This window comes from Microplitis mediator, chromosome 10, assembly GCF_029852145.1.
Source record: "Microplitis mediator isolate UGA2020A chromosome 10, iyMicMedi2.1, whole genome shotgun sequence".
NCBI classification, from domain to species: Eukaryota; Metazoa; Arthropoda; class Insecta; order Hymenoptera; family Braconidae; genus Microplitis; species Microplitis mediator.
In genome coordinates, this window is record NC_079978.1 from 3,965,841 (window position 1) to 3,986,753 (window position 20,913).

Here is a 20,913-nt window from a genome sequence, read left to right on the forward strand (position 1 = left end):
ATATCTATATACATATATATATTTTTTAATTTTTCATTGATAATATAGATTGTAATGGCAAATTTTTTTTATGAAAAACTATTTTAACAGTACCCGATAATAAACCTATTTACTAACGGTACTAAAGTTCCCTAGTTCATTAAAAAAAAAAAATTTTTTCTGTTGAAAAAACGATTTTATTATCATTTATTTTTGTTTTTAAATACATGAGTCATAATCTGATAATTAAATAATAAATTAATTTTTATTCATCTAAGAGGAGTGAACTTTTTTATGAGTGTGAATGTAGCAGACATCAGATAAATTTAAAATTATAAATAAATATGGTAAATAATTTAAAAAATAATATTTAAAAAAAAATGCACATTAATTTTTAAATTTTTGAAATGCGCATTTTTTTAAATTTTATTTTATTAACTATTTAATCTATTTATTAATAATTTTAAATTTGTCTGATGTCTGCTATATTCACACTCATACTTTTTTCATGTGTGAATGCAGCTGACAGGTGTCAATTTTAAAAATTTTGAAATAAGTGGATTAAATATAAATCTAATAAAATTTAAAAAATGCGCATTAATAGAATTTGAAAATCAGATGCATTTTTATTTTTCAATTTGTAATTTAAAATTTGTCTCACATCTGCTACATTCACACTCATACTTTTTTCTCTGTCACACTCAAGTCGACGAACGATACTATTCTTGTTGCACTTGCGCAGTAAATCGAAATTTTGTCCACGTTTTTCTCTTAAACATATGAACATTTTTGAAAAATGAAAACGTAGGTTTCTAGATTATAGAGCAATGCATCGCACCTCTTTCATATCTTTGCGTTTAGAAGTTTTGTTTGAGAGCAAAGCTTCGACCAAAATTACTATAGACCCAAAAAAGAAAAAAAAAATCCCAAATATTCAGTTGAGCTCAAAGTAAAATTAAAGCAAATATTTCACGTATACGTAAGATCAAAAATTGACCGATGAAACTCTCTAGATGATTAACATTTTAACCCAAATATTGATATGAAACACTTAACATCTCGATGACGTCAGTACACAAAAAATTTCATTCAAATTTTAGCTCTCTCCCACGTAAAAAAATACAAACTTTATTTAAAATAGTAGCTCTAATTTTCGGTCAAATTTTCATGTTATTTTACGTATATGAGCTAAAAAACCGAACAAATTTTTCTATATACTGTACGTCATTGAGATGTCAAAAGTTTCATTTCAATTTTTGAGCTGAAACTCTGGTTTCTCATGATAGTAAAGCTAGCGGACATCTGACAATTTTAAAAACTTTCAAATAATAAATTTAAATGTTTCCAAAATATAAATAAAAAACCCATGTTTAGAAAATTCAAAATTGAGTACCTGCATTTTTTTAAATTTTATTCAAATTATTTAATTTTTTCATGTGTAATTAAAAATTGTATGTCTGCTACATTTACACTCGTTGGTTTCTTGAGTATAAAAATCATGTGAAAATATATAGTAATCATCAGTTGTAAAGATAGTAAACTAAAATATATAAATATATATATATAGATATACATCTATATCATGTACTTATGTACTTATACTATATATCCATGAAAGCTTATAAATAATTCGTGCTGCGTGCTGGTACTTCTGGTTCATTCTTACTTTGATGGTCTACTAACACAGTCGTATATAAAATATATCAGTATCATCTGTATATAGAAAGCCATAAGCGATCACAAAGTTAGCCGTCTAGTTCCATAGCTATAGTTCCATTAAGCTACGAGTCGCGAGTTGTCTGACCGTCTGAGTAATATCGCGGGTCGCGGCTGGCTGGCGTATGTGACTGCGGTTATTGTAAAAATGTCGTCGTCGTTGATAATTGTGTAGACGTAAATAAAAACTCGTAATATGTCTGATCGGGTCGGCAGTCGCGTGGGAGCATCACCAGAGAACGCTGGTAATTTTATTTTATCATCCTCACCTGAATGTCTGAAGCCGTCTTGTGCCATTTGCAACAAATCAGATAAATTGCAACGGTGCTCTAGGTGTAAAAATATTTTTTATTGTTCAAAAGATCATCAGAAATCCGACTGGCGAAAGCACAAAGTTGATTGTGTTAATGGTTCATCCTCGTCGTCTACATCATCCTCGCGTTTGTCACCTACACAGTCCCTGGTTACAGATGATGCTGTAGTTGGCTTTTGTGAAAGAGATAATCGTAGTAAAGTTGAACCTTCATTGAGCCACGGATCATTTAATCCTCTGACAAGCACTGGAGCATTGGCTAACCTAAATAGCAATAACGAGGTTTTGTCACGGTTACAACGACGTCAAGAACCAGAGGAAACGTCAGCAGTTTATGTGGAAGAAAAAAATGATAAATGTACTCGTGGTATGTATTTATAGACAATAGTATTAATAATAATGATAGTAAATTTTTTTTTTTAATGATACTTGACTTATTAAGTATCAAATGTCTGCTATTGGTTTAATAATTAGTTGTTATTATTCACAGAGTTAGATAATTTAAAAGGAGGTAACGTTGGATCGGAACAACAACGCAGTGAAAATATTTCCCCAGTAAAAAGAAAATTAAAATCTAATGGAAGTTCACCGGAAGAAAAAGATCGTAAGGATGTTAAAAGTTTACCGGGAAATTTAGATGAACATATATTGAGTGCTACTGCTAAATTAATGAATCGTATTCCATCGGTTAAAATTTCAAATCCAAGTGAAAAAATAGACGGTGTTGTTTCTGATACGTCATTGCAGCACGACGCAATGAAGAACTTTCCGGAAGTTGTGTTGAGAAGAGATCTAGATTTTATTTCACCTTTTGTGTGCAGGGATCGCAGTAATGGCGACAGTACTCTCGAAGGAATCTGTAAAAATGTTATTAGGGACATGAATTTATATGGAGTTTGTGTTGTCGACGGGTTTCTCGGTCGTGAAAAGGGACTTTTGGTATTGTCGGAAGTATTGAGCATGTACGATTCTGGTATGTTTCAAGCCGGGCAACTGGTGTCTAACAAAGCTAGTCTTAGAAATTCACAGTCAATTAGAGGTGATAAGATACTATGGATTGATGGGAAGGAAAAGGAGTGTAAAAATATTGGCATGCTTATTTCACAAGTCGATGCTATTATTGTAAAAGCGAATAAAATGCATTCAAATGGTGTTTTGTCAAACTACACCATCAATGGTAGAACTAAGGTAACTATTATTTTATTTATTTCTTGTTATGAGTCATACCGTAATTATTATCTCCACTTATATTAATTTATTTAGGAAATTTTCATAGCTTAAGACTTAATAATACGAAAAATTTTAAATTATTTTGTTTTAAGGATTACATTTATAAAAAAAAAGATAAACTCGATAATGACTAATACTAATTTTAGTTAATCCTGTTTATTAAGCTTTGGAATTTAAGTAAACGAGTGATACTTAAATGTAAAATATTAATTTTATTCTATTGGTATTAAATATCAAACGCATTTTTAAAGGTTGAATAAAATATATAGTTTTGAAATAATCGTAAAGCAAACGGCTACAAAATTACGGAATGACAAAGCAAAGTCAGACTGCGGTCATTATCCGTATGACCAAGGAAGACCTAGAGTTATGAATAACTTTTCTGAGACTTGGTTTTAAGTTATCGCTAGCCATTACACCGCATCGCAGTTTATTACACCAAGCAGTCTGCTGGATGATTAATTTGAATAATTAAATTTTAGTATATCGAGTGCGATAAGTTTGTCGGCGATAATAAAAATGTCTTTTTGAACGATTCAACGTTGCAAATATGTGGTTCACTTTCAAAGATAATTATATATAACAGTGGAATTGGTCACGTACGCCACAACCCCCTTCTCTCGTTCTTTCTTTTCTATCTTAGAAGCCACCCGCGTGCACCTACGTTCTAATATACATCATCTACTAAATATTTCGAATTAATATATCCTCAATATTATGGAATTTATCATATCATTGACTTCAGATCTTTTGTTTTTATTATTATTATTCTTTCAGTCGTAACCTTTTGCAAGGTGAAATTTAAATGAGATTTTAAAAACCGGACAGTATGAAAAATTAAAAAATCTTTTGCAAACTCCACTGATCTTTTCCTGTCATTAATTATAATTACTTTTAAAAGTACTGTGCATTATTGAATAAAAAAAAAATGATAACTATTTATCTCTACATTTTAAATTTATACCGGAAATTTTTTACTCTGACACGTCACTGCTATAATTGAAATGACCTCGAGAAAATTTTTGAAAATTTATATTCGCAAGATTGTTATTTTGTTAATGCAATAAAAACAAATATCGGCATTCTGCCAGTAAATTATTTTATTATTTTTTATTGTCTGATAAATTTATATTGACGTGCGTCGACAATAACTTACTAACTAATTGATTAATTAATTAATTTATTTATTATTATTATTAGATACCTAAACAAGTTGCTGAAAGTTTAATGACTAATTCAATAATAATTTAATGCTTAATAAGTAATTTGTCGTAAGTGACCTACAAATGTCCTCTGGTCACTGCTGTTGGTTCAAGAGCAGCCGACATTGAATAAATATTCTTAATTTTTTTGGTTTTATCACTTTGGAATATTTTATATTTATTATTATTTTTTTTTTGACAATTATTGAGATTATTACGAGCACTCTTTACTCTTATCTTATGACTACATTCATACTTATATTTTTCATAGCTATCGACTTACTTTTTAAATATTCTTAGTAATAATATTTTGAATAATTACAATTTATCTTGTACGAAATTCTTCATCAGTTTTTAATATGAGAATTAAAATTTTAAATGTTACATGCTTCAGTATATAATACGGACTTGGCGGTGGCCAATTTATCATATATAATATATATACTAACATGTGTTTACATTGATAGTGTTATCCTCTTGTAGACTTGTAGTGTCTTTTTATTAATTTTTTTTTCTCAGTTGAAAATAACTATTTATTTATTTAAATATTTTGGCGCGAAGGTTTTAAATTTAAAATATAATTTTTCTAAAATAAAATAAAATAAAAAATATTATTCGAGGTATATTTAAAATCAAGTACTTGTTTGCATGAAGTTGTATTCTATCAAGGTCTGAGTAAAAATTGGGCTAAGGTTACTGAAACGTTAATAAAACCTTGAATTAAAATATTTAACCGAACATTCGTGTATTTTAATTTTTAATAAAATATTCGAAATTAGAAAAAGAAATATTGTAAGAAATAGAAGTAGTTAATTTAACTAACGCAGTATGAAGCAGCATTGAAAATTATACTTTTGAAATGACGTGTTTATTATAGTATTGATCGAGAAAAAATTCTGGTTCACGCATATATATTTAAATATTGTCGACTTTATAGTAATGCCACGCGATATATATTCTATTTGCTGTACTAGTTAGCAGGTATTCGTGTTTGTTGATGGATTTTTTTCCTCTGCTGGGGTGATGGTTTGGTTGTAAATGCATACGACAGGCGAAAGGTATCACAGAAATGGTCTACGTGACCTAAGCAACGTTTTGGAAAACGTCCTCAGTATAATACGTGTATTTGTCTTCGTTTTAGTTGACGATAAAGTTGACTAATGAACTTTATTAATTATTAATTTTTTTATATTTAATTGACGTCGCAATAGATATTTATTATTAAATATGATATTTTGTTTTTCCTCATAGTTTCCTGGTAATCAATATTACGTGGATTATTATTTTAATAACGTCATAATAATAATATTTGATGTCCTATGAAGTCTTTACGGATGTAAACATTTTAAAGTTGTTGATAAAAATCCGATTACAATTCTATGAATCGTTTTGTGTTTTCCTTGTTCTAATTATCTATCAGGATTAAATATCATTTAGTATTTTCAATTTAAATAAGAATTTTTATTATTAGTTTTTAAAATTACCCAGTCCTCAGCTGTCTTAAAATATTTATTTGAAGATCGTAACGTTTTTCGCGCATTAAACAAAAATTGGAAAGTAAAAAATCTACTGGATGACTAGATTTCTGAAATGTTTCGCCTATAGATGCTGGTATGTCAGCCGAAAATTTTAGGTCACCTTCAACTTCCGGAACTACCCCTTAGGCAGTCAAATTACGTAAATTTTTTGTGAGTGTGAATGTCACTAACAATTGAGAATTTAAAAAATTTTTGAATAAATAAATAAAATGTAAGTAGAAAAAAAAAAGAAAAAATACGTATTCAGATAATTGAAAAATCAGCGCGCGCATTTTTTTAAATTTAATTATTTTAATTAATTGATTCGTTTCTTTAGAATTTATAAATTGTTTCATGTCTGCTACATTCACACTCATAATTTTTTTCATTTTCGCGCGAAAAACGTTCTGATCTCCAGACACATCTTAAAATTTAAAACCTACCCTCTGAAAAATGATTTTTTATAAATTTATACGAACGTCATAAATACGATATAATTTTTTGAAATGCATTTTATAATAATTAAACTTAATTATTATCATTATATTTATTAATAAATAAATTTGAGACAAACCAGTAATCTGTCCCCCGTGACTTAACGTTTGAATATTAATATAATAGCGTAAAAAATCACGACCCTGAAGTCAGCGGACAATTAAAAATTTTTTGATTTTTTTTTTGAACAATTAAATTTGAAGAAAAAAAAACTAAAAATATGCACATGTAGAAAATTTAAAAGACTACAAGTGAAAATTTTTTTTTCATAATTTATCGTTTTTTAAAAAATCCAAAAATTATTAGACGTCGGCTAATTTCAGTATCATAAAAAATCGATTGATTAATAAACCCATTAATTAGTAAAAAAATAATTAATAATCTTGACGTTCTAATTAGCAAATTGCCTAACTTAACATTTTTTAGTAGGTGATTCTGTGCAATTTTCATATAGTAATAGTAAGAAAAAATATTATTTGAGTAACCTAGACAAAAATATTATACATATACTAGATATGGAATTGATTTTTCGATGAAAAAAAAAAGATTAATTATTTTTCTTTCGCATAAATGGAGGATTTTCTGAAACGGAGTTAGACGATTCGCTAATTAGAACGTCGATCTGTTTTTTACTTATAGTAATTTTAATGAAATATAAAACGACTCGATACTGGAAGGGGCTGGCGGTCGGATTGACTCAACTCTAATTAAATATTTTATTGATTTAATAATTGTGATTTGTTTTTTCAGGCAATGTTGGCATGTTATCCTGGCGATGGTTCTCATTATGTTAAACATGTAGATAATCCAAATAGTGATGGCAGATGTATTACCGCTATTTATTACCTCAACGTTAATTGGAATACTATTGTAAGTTAATTTTCCTTACAAATATTAATTACCATTAATCTATTTACTGTCCCGTGAATTTTTCACCTGAAAATACCGAGAAAAGAAATATCATTAATTGAATTATTTATCGGAGACCATTTAGACGAGAGATATTTTAGCCAAGGACATATTCATTTACCGGTTAATAAAATAATATAATTGGCTACTGATATCAACAAATAAAAAAATACCCAAAGATTCAGATAACGATCGAGTAACACGTAGATGTTTTTTTTCTTTTCTTTAGATAAGTAATTTATTCTATCCCTCTATCTCTGAAATTATAATCGTCTATTTAATTATTTATTATTGTAAATATTATTCAGAAATAATAATTACGTTAAGCTAGACAGTTAACTTGTTTTATTTAATGAGCTATAAAGTCGGAATTGCACAGTGATGAATAATAAAGATGATAACGATAATTAGTTTAGTAGCAATTGTGTCAACAATATACTTTTATCGTACCGTTAAAGATACAATAGAGTACAGAAATAGTTAAATTGAAATTTTATAATACAATTCCCTGAAGAACTTTATGTCTTTAATAATAAATATACTTCTTGATATAGATTATAGATAATATTTATATTCTTATTAATAGCTAGTGTGATCATTGAGACATCAACACAATTTATTATTTTTATTGAGATTTATAATCATTATTTAATAATTGTTTATTTTTTTAGGAAAATGGAGGATTGTTGAGAATATTTCCTGAAGGTTGGAAAGATCAAGTGGCAAACATCGAACCGCTTTTCGACAGAATTATTTTCTTCTGGTCGGACAGAAGAAATCCACATGAGGTACAGCCTGCATATAAAACTAGATACGCTATAACTCTATGGTATTTCGATGCCGCGGAACGATCCCGAGCTTGTCAGAAATATGAAAAAGAAAAGGATAAACGGAACCCCTTAAGTTAATTTTTAAAAATATAAATATGTGATGCCGTTTGTAATTAATTACTTTACAATACTATAATAATTATTTTGTTGTGATTAAGGTAAAATATCTACAGTCGAACTCCATTAACTCGGATTCCATTATCTCGGAACTTCCCCTGAATCTTGACCCCCATCACGAGCTACGCTCTCCCACCCAATGCTATGTCTGTGTATATTTTTATATGCATCCTACATGTGATGTAAGAGCACATGCGTTGTAGTTTCTTTTTTAAGGGAGAAGGGGCATTCGATAACTCGGAAATTCAAAGAAATTTCCGCTCCTCCGTAGACTAACTATCCGAGTTAATGGAGTTCGACTTTATTACCCGATCAGAGAGCTAGTACCCGATCACTTCATATATTTGTATATCTATAGTTAGTAAAATTTGGTAAATATTGATATAGAAATACATGGTGATCGGGTACTAGTTCCCTGATCGGGTACTGGGTCTCTTACCTTTTTTAATACTAATAGGAAATTACTCTTCCACTCAAATAATCGAAAAAAAAAAAATTAAATTGAATAATAGAAATAAATAAATAAATAAAAAAGGTGTAAATAATTCTATACACTAAAAAACACGTGATTAAACACATCACAAGTATTATTGAATAAAAAAAAAATATATTGTCGTTTAATAAATGTGCAGGAATTAAGTGATGTTTCGCAGCATGTTAACGTTTAATTCAGTATAATATACGTTCAATTTAAAAAAGTGCAATGAACCCTAATGGTAATTTTTTGTTTCTCTATTCTAGTATTCAACATTACGTAAATTGAAATTTTATCTATTTATGTTACGTGTATTCCTACTTATTTTATTTGTTGACTTTGAATTTATATATTTTTTTTTTGTTCAACTCAGTACTTCGCCTTTCATCACTATTTAAACTGATCCTGCTGATAATAATTAGATAGAATAAATAAATTAAATTTGTATTAACTTTATTAGTCCAGTCTTATAAATAATATTTTAAATACTCGCCATTAGTTTTATTAATGGCCAGTAATTAAAATTATTTAAACTCTCCAGTTAGTTAATTAATTAATTAATTATTTAAATTAATTTAGCTGTTTTAGATTTGTAATATTATTCTGTACATTGAGATTGTGAGAATATATAAAAAAAAATGCAACATAAGTAAGATAGTGTAAAGATAAAATTTTAAATAAAAATAAATTGCGATATTTTTTTCAAAATTTATGTATTTTTCCTACGATTGTATGATAGATTCATTTATTATAATAATTATACGATAAATTTTTAGTTTTAATTATAGTTTGTAATCAGGATTGTTTTTTTTTTTGCTTGCATTGTATTATCTACACATTTACCTGAGGATATTAATTTTTTAAAATCATTTCTATGTAAAGATACAATCGATTACCTCAGTATCAATTGTCATTAATTATTGTAATTATAAATAATATTAATTTTACTATTATATTTAATGTTTATAAGATTTAAATTACTCAGTATCTTATAACTATTTAACTTATTTTTTAATTTTGTTCTTAATTTAATTAAAAAAAAAAAAAAAAAATATTACTAAGTTAAGCTTATTATTGTTATTGATAAAAAAAACGAACAATGTCTCCCAAAGTATTGTAAAATTGAAAGAAAAAAATAGACTTTATTACACAAAAAAGTAAATAAATTTAAAAGAGACTAAAAAATTATTTTTTATTAACAATAAAAAATTAATTTATTATTATTAATTTATACATCATCGTCTGCTGGTACTTCACACTCTTCAATTTCGTCGGTACCAGGCTTGTAAACTTTGAATGAAAAATTGTTACGTAAAAACGTACCGGGATTAATAACTTTACAGTCAGTGTAGCTGGTGGAATAGGCTTGGAATTGATCAGCTGCAACAATAAGATCTGGAGATGGATATAATTGTAACGCATGGTCATATTTCCAGTAAACTGGTACCACTGGCAAACTCATCGGGGCCAAGTGTGATTGACAAATAATTGATCTCGCATACTAAAATTAAATATATTAATATAATTAACTTATATTTTTAAACAGGGGAATTTAATTTGATTTGAATTTAATTTTATTGATAAAGTTTAAATTAATTTTTGAATTTAATTGATCGAATTAATTTATAAATTAAATTTAAGGGGATACGCCACCGGACCTCTTTCTCACAGAAAAATAAACGGGATTATCTTCGTTGCATTCGTAGAGTAAATGATAATTTTTTTCGGAGACGAATTAGAATTTTTGAAAATACGAAAGTTTTAGCCCTCTGTTTCAGAAGACTATTTTAGGTTTCCAGTGAGAGTCTGTGAATTGAATTGAATTGAAAATCGGTTGACGTTACCCCTTAATAAAATATCGAACGTTTAATTGATTGAAAAGAGTCAATTAAAAATCAATACTTACATGATCCCATATGTGACCATTCTCTGGATAACGAAATGTATGCCGGCAGAATTTAGTTAAAATATCTTCACGCAGTACAACTATTTCTTTAGTACAGTACTGTATTCTGCATGGATTACTGGCTAAAATAGTATTAGGCACAGCTTTGACGAAATCCGCGAGCAAGGTTTTAGGTAACGGGCCACGTGGCAAAATTTTCGGAGCTCCCAAATCCAGTGGTCCCGGTACTAAGACAAATTTTGAGAATCTATGAATATCTGGATATTCTTTTATCATCACAGACAAATTTCTAAAGCCTTCTTTCAATTTTTGCGCGCTGGAGTAACTCGGTGGGGATGACAAAAAGTGTCCGCAGAATACGAATGCCACAGGTGGATCTTCTGAGTAACCGTCCATTATTACTCGCAATTTATCGAGTACGTCGGAATTGTCTAGCCAAACATCCGATAAAAATACAATCATGTTCATGCTGTGGGATTGTTCGTAAATTTTTAATTTTTCAGATAGTTTCAATAAAGTTTTGTGTGCACCACCGAATGTATTTTCAGCACCGAATGATACTCGGGACTCTGCTGATGATTCTGCTGGTGGTAAACCCATCTCTCGGACATGTAAAAAACCATCCTCATATATTCCTCGTGCTATTACTACACATCCTTCTGCAATTAATCCTGGTGCAAAAGTTTATTTAATTGTTAAGAAAAAATTATTTATTATATTATTAAATATCATTGATATCAACTGGTTATAAAAGTATATATATTAGGGTGGTCGTTAAAAATTAAATTTTCTCAGGCGCCCCATAAAAAGTTTCTTTTTGGTGAAAAAATAAGTGGGGAATTTGGTTTTTCTTTTTAAGTAAAAAGAACACGTGCCTTAGGACGATCAAAGTTCATTTTTCGATACAATCGCGGTTTTTTAAAAATATCTCATGAAATATGCAGATTAAAGGAAAAAATCACAGGAACAATTTTGTAGGAAATTAAATTCTTGACAAAAAAGGTTGTATTCATTTTTTTTATAAAATGTGTATTTATGAAAATATTTTTAAAAAACTGTTTTTAGATCTTATCAATTGAGCGTTTAAGGATTACAAATTTTGAAAATAACATTTTTCTAAGTGTATAGAAACTATAACCAGCTTCAATGATTGATATGTTACGAGTTACGAAGTTGTCTATATTTAAGAAAAAACGTTATTTTTAACATTCGTAATCCTTAAAATGCTCAATTGATAAGATCTAAAAAAGTTTTTTCAAAATATCTTCATAAATACACATTTTATGAAAAAAATGAATACCACTTTTTTTGTCGAGAATTCAATTTCCTACAAAATTGTTCCTATGATTTTTTCCTTTAATCTGCATATTTCATGAGATATTTAAAAAAAACCGCGATTGTATCAAAAAATGAACTTTGATCGTTCTGCGGCACGTGCTCTTTTTACTTAAAAAGAAAGAACCAGATTCCCCACGTATGTTTTCACTAAAAAGAAGCTTTTTATGGGGTGCCTGAGAAAATTTAATTTTTAACCACCCTAATAAATATAGATAATTTGTATTAATAAAAGGATATTGTTTTTTTAAGATTAAGTTTAACAGAACCATCACTATCTTCCAAGTAATATTGCCCTTCAGTAAGTTGTGATAAAATTCCCATAACGTAGACTTCACCAGGTTTACTGCAATTACTTAATAAATATTCAATTGGAACCAACTCATACTTCTCAGCATGAACTTCACCTAATTTTCGTGGAGCAAATGGTTCTTGCTTCAGCGTTACCTGTCTCAGTAATTCCAAACGATCGCGAAAAATACTAGATTTATGAACAGCATCGGCAAACAATTCTGACGTTACTTTTTCTATCACAAATTTTTTTTTTTCAATATCATACAGAACTTTGGGAATGTCTCTGGCATTTATTACATTTAATGTTGTTTCAGACTCTTGAAGAGAATCTTCAGGTCGCAAACATTCTTTTATCGCTTCTTTCACATGATTCAATGTGATATGTGGAGTTTCTAAATTTAAATTTGACAATTGATCTGTTATTTTTATCAGCCACTCTTCTCGTTCATCAGCTTCTATACTTTTTAATTGTCTTGCTACATAAGTACTTACATCTCTACAAAAATAAATAAAATATATAAATTAATTAGGGAATTCAATTTAATATTAATATTATTATTATTATTTACGTACCTCGTGATAATAAAACCATACATTGAAAATGTACTTTGTATATTTTTAATTAATTTAGCATCAGACATTATTTATTAAATTAATTTTATAACCTATCAAACACAAAATATTTTAAATTTAATAAAATTTTACTTAAATTTTTAATTTTGTATTTTAAAAAGTTACTAATTGTACTTGTATATTTATATTACAGTATTAAAAAATTAACTGATAGCTTAATGACAAGAAAATAATATAATTATATTTTATAACAAGTAAACAAACGTTTTCACTTTGACAGATGTTTCCCGCCAATTTTTCTGTACCTATTGAGTCATATTTTTGTGAGTGTCAATGTAACTGACAAGTGGCAATTTTTAGTCAATAAATAAAATAGTAAGTAGAATAAAAATTAAAAAATGAGTATTTAAATATTTGAAAAATCAGTACGCGCATTTTTTTAAACTTCATTATTTGAATTAATTAATTTAATTATTTAAAATTTATAAATTTTCTGATGTCTGCTATATTGACACTCATGTCATTTTTATATTTTTGTTACTTCAGGCAAAAACTAGCGGTAGTGATATTAATTTATATAAACTTTTTATTTATATTTACCATAGTAATAAACTTTTTAAATTTTTTGCCTAAGCAATAACTGGTCAGTATATTTTTTTTAAAAGTGGATCTTCCCACTTGGAGTACTATCGCCGACATTAATGTCAGTCCTTTTTTGAAAACACTGTGAAATAAACATCCATATTTTTAAACATCTACTGAGACACAAGTCCTTAAGAAATAATCGAAAAAAAAAAAAAATCTGTAATTGAAAAAGTAAATAATAAATTAATTATATAAAAAAGGAATGTATAAATAAAAATATTTATTATAAAATATGTCTATAAAAAAATAATCTTAAAAAAAAAATTCCCTATATTAATATATAACTACAGATAAATTGTAGGTATTTTTAAGATTTAAAGAAAAAAAATTTCTTATATTAAATTTTTGTATTTAATAAATTATCCAAAAAAAATATTAAAATTAATAAAATCAAAAGAAAATAAAAAATATGGCTCATATAAAAAGCGGTATAAAAGTTAATGCCCTAAAATAAAATACTATATATATATATAAATATATGAAAATAAATAAACGCATTTCTATATAAGTATACCAAATAAATTTTAGTATAGTTAAATAACCGAATAATAACATATACAAAAAATTCAAAATATAAACTAAAAAATAGAACGTTTAAAAAATAATTGAACAAATAAATATATCTATAAATATAAAACTCATAAATAAATTAACAAAAAACAAAGAAATAGTAACAATAAACATCCATATAAAAAATAGAGCAAAATAAACTTACACATAATAAACATAACCAGAAAAAAAAATCAATGAAAATAAATATCCATATGAAAAACATAACCATATAAAAAAGAAGCATGAAAATAAATTTATAATAAATATATCGATTTTTTTTTTTTTTTTTTTTTTTTTTTTTTTTTTTTTTTTTTTTTTTTTTTTAGAGCGGCTGAGGCAGCCGTTCGGCACGTGCGTGGCTCGGGCGATCACCGAAGTTAAGTAGCATTGAGCATGGCCACTACTTGGATGGGTGACCGTTTAGCCACGCGTCGGGTTCAAAAAAAGGTCTCTGACCGTTAGGCGCGAGATGAAGATCCAGTGATCGGTAAAATGGGAATATTATCGATCACTGGAGCTTCACCCAAACCGAAACTGTACTGGCTAGGTTTTCTATGTGGTTTCCCTACGCCACTACACCTCCATTGCACGAGGGAGGTCGTAGGGCATCACCGTAATGATGCAGTACAGTATAAGCACAAGTCGGCCCACAGCCGCACAATGAAGGCAGAAAGAGAAGTAAAGCAGTTCCGATATAAAGGCAAAAAGTGTAAAAGGCCGTTACTACGGCTATATACTAGAAAAACAATTAAAAAAAATTTTTTATTTAAAAATCGATTCGGTTTGGGTGAAGCTCCAGTGATCGATAAAATTCCCATTTTACCGATCACTGGATCTTCATCCCGCGCCTAACGGTCAGAGACCTTTTTTTGAACCCAACGCGTGGCTAAACGGTCACCCATCCAAGTAGTGGCCATGCTCAATGCTACTTAACTTCGGTGATCGCCCGAGCCACGCACGTGCCGAACGGCTGCCTCAGCCGCTCTAAAAAAAAAAAAAAAAAAATCGATATATTTATTATAAATTTATTTTCATGCTTCTTTTTTATATGGTTATGTTTTTCATATGGATATTTATTTTCATTGATTTTTTTTTCTGGTTATGTTTATTATGTGTAAGTTTATTTTGCTCTATTTTTTATATGGATGTTTATTGTTACTATTTCTTTGTTTTTTGTTAATTTATTTATGAGTTTTATATTTATAGATATATTTATTTGTTCAATTATTTTTTAAACGTTCTATTTTTTAGTTTATATTTTGAATTTTTTGTATATGTTATTATTCGGTTATTTAACTATACTAAAATTTATTTGGTATACTTATATAGAAATGCGTTTATTTATTTTCATATATTTATATATATATATAGTATTTTATTTTAGGGCATTAATTTTTATACCGCTTTTTATATGAGCCATATTTTTTATTTTCTTTTGATTTTATTAATTTTAATATTTTTTTTGGATAAATTATTAAGTACAAAAATTTAATATAAGAAATTTTTTTTCTTTAAATCTTAAAAATACCTATAATTTATCTGTAGTTATATATTAATATAGGGAGTTTTTTTTTTAAGATTATTTTTTTATAGACATATTTTATAATAAATATTTTTATTTATACATTCCTTTTTTATATGATTAATTTATTATTTACTTTTTCAATTACAGATTTTTTTTTTTTTTCGATTATTTCTTAAGGACTTGTGTCTCAGTAGATGTTTAAAAATATGGATGTTTATTTCACAGTGTTTTCAAAAAAGGACTGACATTAATGTCGGCGATAGTACGTCGTCGACCATGCATTTAATTTTATTAGAGCAGGTTCTAAGCTGAAAAATAAAGATGAAAATTTGTAATAATAAATAATAAATGTCTATCAAGTTGTGATTTAAATGCGCGCGATAACTTTTGACATTTGAATGAGTAATAAAATAAATTTTTATTTTTAAGTTTTTGAATTTCGCGCCAACCTGCAGTTGCCGTTTTCGCACTTCTGGTACGTTTTTGACAGCAGCACTCGATAATTCTAGTCACCAATAGCGTTGAGGATGAAGAGAGACAGGAAATGTCATAAAGGTTGATTCAGTGAAAGGAATAAAATAGGAGCGTAAAGTAACATTATTTTACGCAGCCATATTTGTGTGTTCATTGTATGGTTAATTGATCGTTGTTTTATTAAACTGTGTCGTTACGTGTTAATGGTTAAATTATTTTAATTGTAAAAATAATAATACATATTATTTATTTAATAATAAATATTAAATCAATAATTAATTAAGAAGATAGAATAAGAATATAATTGTAGGAAAAAAAATTCACCCACATTTGATTACAACCAGTAGGTCGACGAGTGGGTTTCAGTTTGTCTGAATATTTGATTCAGGCATGTCGGAAAGTGAAGCCGTTGCATCCCAACAAAAGCAGCAGCAGTCACAGCAACAGCATTTTAATCAACAGTTTAATCCCAACCCGATGGCAAACATGGTTTGGCAGTATCCTCAACCAGCTAACATGCATCAATATCAAGGTTTTCCAAAGTAAGTTTACTTACACTCAGTTAAATAATTTTTTTATTCCAGCAAACTTTTAATTATTTATTTATTTTATTCACTCAGCAGCCAAATGTATCCCCAAGGGTACAATCCTCAAGGACAAATGTATTACTATCCTCCAGGAATGATGACAGCATACGGACAACATTTTAATGCTCAACAGATTCCAACTCAGCAGCAGCAGCAGCAGAATATTCAGAACAATCAGGGTAACAAACCACAGGGACTTCAGCAGCAGCCGCAGCAACAACAGCAGCCGCAACAGCCAATCCAACCGATGGTTTTAGATGATGATGCCGATCTTCCCCCCTTGCCTCCAGGACCGCCACCTCCTACTCAACAACCATCTCAACATAATAATCAAACTCAACCTCCATTACAGAATCAGCCTCAGATGTTTATGTACTATCCTTCAAATTACGGTGGATGGGCCGATCAAAATGACATGTCACGTAAGTTACATCACTATCATTAATATTTATCAATAAATTCAAATGTATAACGGTATGATTATTTTTTTGCTTGCTGTTTTTTAACAGAGTTCAACAATGGACAGCAACAGCAAGTGAGATTCAACCCTCCAAACAAGAAAGCTGGCGTTGGTTCCGTGCCATCCGGTAACAGCGGAGCAGCTAAGAAGAAGAGACGGAAGAATAAATTCGTGACGGTTTCTCAAGGAAATAACAACTCATTTCAGGCAAATAATGTAGTCACAACTTTTACCCCGGGTACAGATATAAAACCCGACAGCTTACCTCCGTTGCCTCCCACCGAGGATATCGCGGCACTTCCAAAATCAGTCCCACCAGCAATTAAAATCCCCGACGTTCCGATAGTTCCGGCACCAACTAGTAACACGACTCAACCCACAAGCGTCCATCTGTCTCAAGTTAACTCAAAAAAATCCACGGTAGGTAGCATCAACTCCTCCACGAACAGCAACACTTCTACTACTGGTGCTCCGGTAACGGGGACGAACTCCAATCCTGTGGGTGACTGGCCCGATAGTTTAAAGAATTACGTAAATCGCTGTTACGAAAAATGTCAGACGGCTGTTGACAAGGATCAGGTTGAGATTATTTTAAAGGGTAAAATAACACGCGCGGCTAATGACGGCTCGCTCTGGATCAAGGACTGGGACAAAGAACCTCTGCCAAGTATTCACAGCGAGCGTATGACTATGACGATAAAAGCTAAAAACCCAATCGTCAAAGCCACTAACAATTCATTGACAATCACAATGAGCAATAATTTACGTAGGCCAGGCGGCCTCTCGACGTCACTTGGTGCACGTCTAGGGGCGCGTCTATCAGCAGCAGGGCACCCAAGATCCAAGTCACGCACGCGATCTAAATCAAAATCAAGGTCGCGTTCGCGGAGTATTAGCCCACCGTCACGTAAATACCGACGTAGCAGTTCCTCATCCTCTAATACGAGTGATCGTGGTGGTAGTCATGATTACAAATCGTCGTCGTCAAAATCCTCTAAAAAATCTAATAATCGAAGCAAGGATAGTCATAGCGCGAAAAAATCTAAGAAGAATAAACAACCTAAGTCACATTTCTATTCTGAATTTGGTTTAGCTTCAGGCAATGCTGAGGAATTAGGCTCGAAAGAAAAACTACAACAGCGGGCAGCTCGTTTTAATGATTCAATTACCAGGACAGTTGTTGTTAAAGATGATACAGCAGACTTTGATTTCACAGGATTACATATCATCGGTACATGCAAAGACCTTGAGAAACCTTATCTCCGTCTTACCTCTGTGAGTTTTACATATTTATTTTAGTGATAAAACTTTATTTTCTCTTCACTGTTTATTTACTTTACATTCTTTTATATTTTTTACTGCTTCAGGCTCCAGCTGCATCGGCAGTACGACCGGTAAGTGTTCTTCAGTCTTCTCTGGCTCACGTGAAAAAGCGCTGGGTGTCGGAGCAAGACTACAGATACGCGTGCGATCAGCTTAAGTCAATACGTCAAGACTTAACAGTACAAGGCATCAGAGACTCGTTTACGGTACATGTTTATGAGACTCATGCTCGTGTTGCACTTGAGCGTGGAGATCACGAGGAATTTAATCAATGTCAGACGCAGTTACGGATGCTTTACCAAGATGTCGGTGGCGATAACCGTTGCGAATTCGTAGCTTATCGAATCCTCTACTACATCTTTACTAAAAATACGCAGGGTAATATTTTTACTCCATTATTATTTTTTATTCTCACATCTTGATATAAAATTGTAAGCGATCTCTCCAATGACGGCCTTAAGTTTTTTTTTTAGAATGATCCTGACTATATTTAGTCGTAACAAATTATCTTGAACAATTTTTTCTCTATTTATAGGGTAGAAGTACCGTTTTTGGCCACTTTAGGGCCAGTTTTGGCCACTTAGAAATTTTGAATAAAATAATTTGTAAAATACGCAACAACATAATTTATTTTTTTAAACGTGTTTGAAGATATTTTTATGACACTGTTGCAATTAAATTTTTTTTTCAATACGGTTTCATTATTTAAAATGAAGTATTAAATGTCCAAAAATGGAGCAGTGGCCACAAATGCTACTTCTACCCTATCTTGTCTATTTCCTCATGTAAGGATTAATAAAAAAAAAAAAAACATCAGACTCTCAAGTCTCCTCAGAAAATAGATATAAAAAAAATTATTTCGGAGCATATCAAATAAAGTAAATTTTTTTTATCAATTTTCAGATATTGAACTTACAATTTTATTAAAAAAAAAACTCTATGTAACTTTTCGGCTGCACAATCTTAAAACACGTAAGGGAAAAATTTTTTTAAATCGATTTCTTTGTATTTTTAGTTCTAGTGAATCTTGTGGACATGATTTAATACATATTTCGAAAATTTTATTTTCGTCAGTTACTGCGTTTTGAAATTGGGCAGCCGAATTTATTGACGGTCGTAATTTAAAAAAAATTAATGTATATATTTTTTTTGTGTTAAGATCTCACTACGATAATGGCTGCTCTGACAAAGGATGACAAAAAAGATGAGTGCATAAAACACGCACTTAAAGTACGATCTGCATGGTGGCTGGGTAATTTTCACGTTTTCTTCAAACTATATAAAATCGCACCGCGTATGGCGGCATTTCTAATGGATTGGTTCATTGCTCGTGAGCGGAAAAACGCTCTGAAGACCATGATTAAGTCGTATGTATATTATTTTATTTGTCCATTTCTTTAAATTATTTTTTATATATCAAAAATATCGGTTTGATAATTTGATTTTTATTATTTATTTTACTTTACTTTTAACTAGTTACGTATTTTCTTTTTATTTTCATTTCATTTATAGATTATCGATCGATAAAAGGATCGAACACCAATTAAATCATCCCGAATCTCCCCATTTATATGTCTAACAAATCCAAGATTTCTGTTTCAGGCCGTCGTTATCAACGAGTTTTTAAAAACTTATTATGAATAATTAATATAATTATTCATAAACATTTATTATTATTCTTTTTCTAATTACTAAACAGGTTATATTTAAATTGTAACTAATGGATATATTTTTCTGCTGTTTAGCTATCGGCAAAATTTGGCTGTTGATTTCATCATTACGGAATTGGCGTTTCAATCTTTGGACAAGTTTTATGAATTTGTCAGTGATTTTGGTCTTATTTATGCCGATTCCGAGCGACGGCTCCTTGATTGCAAGGCGAGCAGTAGTTGTTTAGGTGGTTGGTAAAAAAAAAAAAAAACCAACAAAATTCGTTATCCCTCTCGTTAAAGAAAAAAAATTTATTTAAAAAGAAAAAAAAAAAAAGAAAATGAGCCACTTGTTCGTAATAGGAGACAACCTCGTGCTTTATCGCGAACATGTACATATGTACATTTACTTAATTATGTATATTTTTAATAATGTTATATATATATATTATATATATAAGTAACACACACTATATATAATGTATATATTTATATAAATGTATGTATATAACTTTTTATACATATGTGGCCTTTTACGGTCAAGCATTTCGATCAAATTTTCATCTTGACGTGAGCCAAGGCCTCGGGGACTGTCTTCCCGAGATACTTGGTCTCGCTTTTATCAATATATACTTATACACAAGACGTTACGTGATACGTAAAAGCTCTTCGAGTGAGTCGAATAAAATTTTATACAAATTAAAATATATATCAAGATGCTTCAAGAAGAGTATATATATAATTCAGTAAGAATTACGATAAAACGTTCAAAAAAATTTTTTTTTATAACTACCGCTTCGTTTCAAT

General features: G+C 29.5%; 3 protein-coding genes across 4 annotated transcripts; 2 read left to right on the forward strand and 1 right to left on the reverse strand.

The window, feature by feature from the left end:
• Positions 1–1,636: 1,636 nt before the first annotated feature.
• LOC130676622 (egl nine homolog 1) lies at positions 1,637–8,817 on the forward strand. Its single transcript, XM_057482968.1, has 4 exons — positions 1,637–2,375; positions 2,499–3,196; positions 7,203–7,322; positions 8,033–8,817. The coding sequence occupies exons 1-4, from the start codon at positions 1,892–1,894 to the stop codon at positions 8,267–8,269; spliced, it is 1,539 nt and encodes a 512-aa protein (XP_057338951.1). The 5' UTR covers positions 1,637–1,891; the 3' UTR covers positions 8,270–8,817.
• Positions 8,818–9,514: 697 nt separating this feature from the next.
• On the reverse strand, positions 9,515–13,647 carry LOC130676625 (DNA polymerase epsilon subunit 2). Its single transcript, XM_057482972.1, has 5 exons — positions 13,492–13,647; positions 12,892–12,983; positions 12,263–12,814; positions 10,690–11,371; positions 9,515–10,284 (listed from the first exon to the last, which is right to left on the reverse strand). Exons 2-5 carry the CDS (start codon positions 12,957–12,959, stop codon positions 10,012–10,014), a joined length of 1,575 nt encoding a protein of 524 aa, XP_057338955.1. The 5' UTR covers positions 12,960–12,983; positions 13,492–13,647; the 3' UTR covers positions 9,515–10,011.
• Positions 13,648–16,170: 2,523 nt separating this feature from the next.
• On the forward strand, positions 16,171–20,387 carry LOC130675590 (leukocyte receptor cluster member 8 homolog). 2 transcript variants are annotated; one of them, XM_057481362.1, is made up of 6 exons: positions 16,171–16,629; positions 16,711–17,096; positions 17,184–18,409; positions 18,502–18,835; positions 19,617–19,824; positions 20,203–20,387. In XM_057481362.1, exons 1-6 carry the CDS (start codon positions 16,478–16,480, stop codon positions 20,363–20,365), a joined length of 2,469 nt encoding a protein of 822 aa, XP_057337345.1. In that variant the 5' UTR covers positions 16,171–16,477; the 3' UTR covers positions 20,366–20,387. The 2 variants fall into 2 exon arrangements, with proteins under 2 accessions (XP_057337345.1, XP_057337344.1); XM_057481361.1 differs by having other exon boundaries at positions 16,172–16,629; positions 16,708–17,096.
• The last annotated feature ends 526 nt before the right edge of the window (positions 20,388–20,913 follow it).